General features: G+C 38.6%; 1 protein-coding gene across 1 annotated transcript; it reads right to left on the reverse strand.

Annotated features, from left to right (window-relative positions):
* Positions 1-521: 521 nt before the first annotated feature.
* LOC112140726 (ATP-dependent zinc metalloprotease YME1L1) lies at positions 522-1,277 on the reverse strand. Its single transcript, XM_024263732.2, has 2 exons — positions 1,118-1,277; positions 522-1,046 (listed from the first exon to the last, which is right to left on the reverse strand). The coding sequence occupies exons 1-2, from the start codon at positions 1,247-1,249 to the stop codon at positions 906-908; spliced, it is 273 nt and encodes a 90-aa protein (XP_024119500.1). The 5' UTR covers positions 1,250-1,277; the 3' UTR covers positions 522-905.
* Between the last annotated feature and the right edge of the window lie 297 nt (positions 1,278-1,574).

The raw sequence follows: 1,574 nt of genomic DNA on the forward strand, positions 1-1,574 counted from the left end.
TATACCGTCTATGATTATGGGTGATGGTGGTTGATCTGAACAAACAGTCCCGCCCACAACTCAGGGGGGATTTTCTGATGAATTCCTGCCGCTCTGCAGAAACTATGTCCTAAAAAACGACTTTGTTTTATTCTATTTAGCTAAAAAACTGGTTATTCATAATAAAAAAATCACTGGGAACAATTTAAAATAGCTAAAAAGATGAGTGGATAGGAGAAATGAATGCTCTAAACCTAAAAATATATATTCTTAATACATTAAAGCATATTAACTCATACTCAGACTTGATCTTCTTGATCAAAACCTCAAAACTCTAATTTTATCAATATAATATGTGAACTAAAATATTACTTTGAATGTTTATTTCTGTTTAAAATGAAAAGGAATTTTGTTTAATTTCTGCAGATAACTTCTCCATTACAAAAAAGAATGCTTCTAAAGACATTTTTATCATTTTAAGTCAAATGTTAGTAAAAACATTTTCTGAAATTCTTCCTTTGAGCTCATTCATGACAAACACGTTTCTCTTTTTTGACCACTTGTCTTTATTTGCGCCTGAGCGGCCTTCGAGTCAAGTAACAGAAGCACCGAGTCGATTCCATGAGTTTGTTCATATTTACACGCTTCTCCTCCTCGAGTCCCAGCTGCTCTGAGAGGATGCATCAGTACTTCAGGAAACAGAGGACACACCTTTGGGCACTTTAATAAATAAGAAGACAACAGCTGATTGAAAGAGAAAGACAAAAGTCGATGATGAAGAACTTAATCTAAAGTGCCTCAAAAAAAACAAAAAGAAAAGCTGATGAGGAGGCGGAGCCACCATTTCACATTGAGAGAAATAAAAAGCGAACGGAAGGCCCCCCCGCTGCACAGTGTCATATTTACAGCCCGACGTCTGCGGGGGGTCAGTGGTCCAGAGATTTCCCCTCCAGAACCATCTGGATCTCTTTGGCATCCAGAGTCTCGTATCTCAGCAGAGCGTCCGCCAGCGTCTTGTGCTCCTTGCTGTAGGTCTTCAGGAGGTTTCTGGCGCGTTCGTACGAGTCCTGCGGGGAGACACGGCGGGAATCAGACCGGCGTCTGGGTCGTCTGGACGTCTGAGGGGGCGGAGTCTCACCTTCAGTAACGCTCTCACTTCCTGCTCGATGGCGGCCTGAGTCTCGGGGCTTTGCTTGGAGACGTCTCCGTACGTCATGACTCCCAGCTGCACACAACAGGAACTCAGACTTTCAAAATAAAACTGATTCATTCATTCAGGAAAAAAATATTTTAAAATATTTTCTTTGGTTATTTAAGTTAATAAATAATATTAAAGGGAGACGGTGATTATCCAATAACACTTCTTCTTTTTTATGAGTTAAAAAAGTATTTTTAATAAAAATAAATTGACATATGTTTGTTACTATTAATCATTTTACTCCTTTTTTATCTATTGAAAAACTAAACAACTTTAGAAATTATCTGAGATATTGAGTTTTTGGGTAAAAAATGTGAAAATCTTTTACTTTCTGAAACAAACTGAGGCTGCAGCGCCACCATCTGACCATTTAAATCAGGGGTCTGTTACCTCTCTA

This window comes from Oryzias melastigma, unplaced genomic scaffold, assembly GCF_002922805.2.
Source record: "Oryzias melastigma strain HK-1 unplaced genomic scaffold, ASM292280v2 sc05054, whole genome shotgun sequence".
Taxonomy (NCBI): Eukaryota; Metazoa; Chordata; class Actinopteri; order Beloniformes; family Adrianichthyidae; genus Oryzias; species Oryzias melastigma.

Excerpts from the sequence above, each read along its gene's own strand:
- LOC112140726 (XM_024263732.2), bottom strand. The coding sequence starts at position 1,249 with ATGAATCAGTTTTATTTTGAAAGTCTGAGTTCCTGTTGTGTGCAGCTG. Across the intron at positions 1,047-1,117 it reads AAGTGAGAGCGTTACTGAAG|GACTCGTACGAACGCGCCAG; the intron begins GTGAGACTCCGC and ends GTCTCCCCGCAG.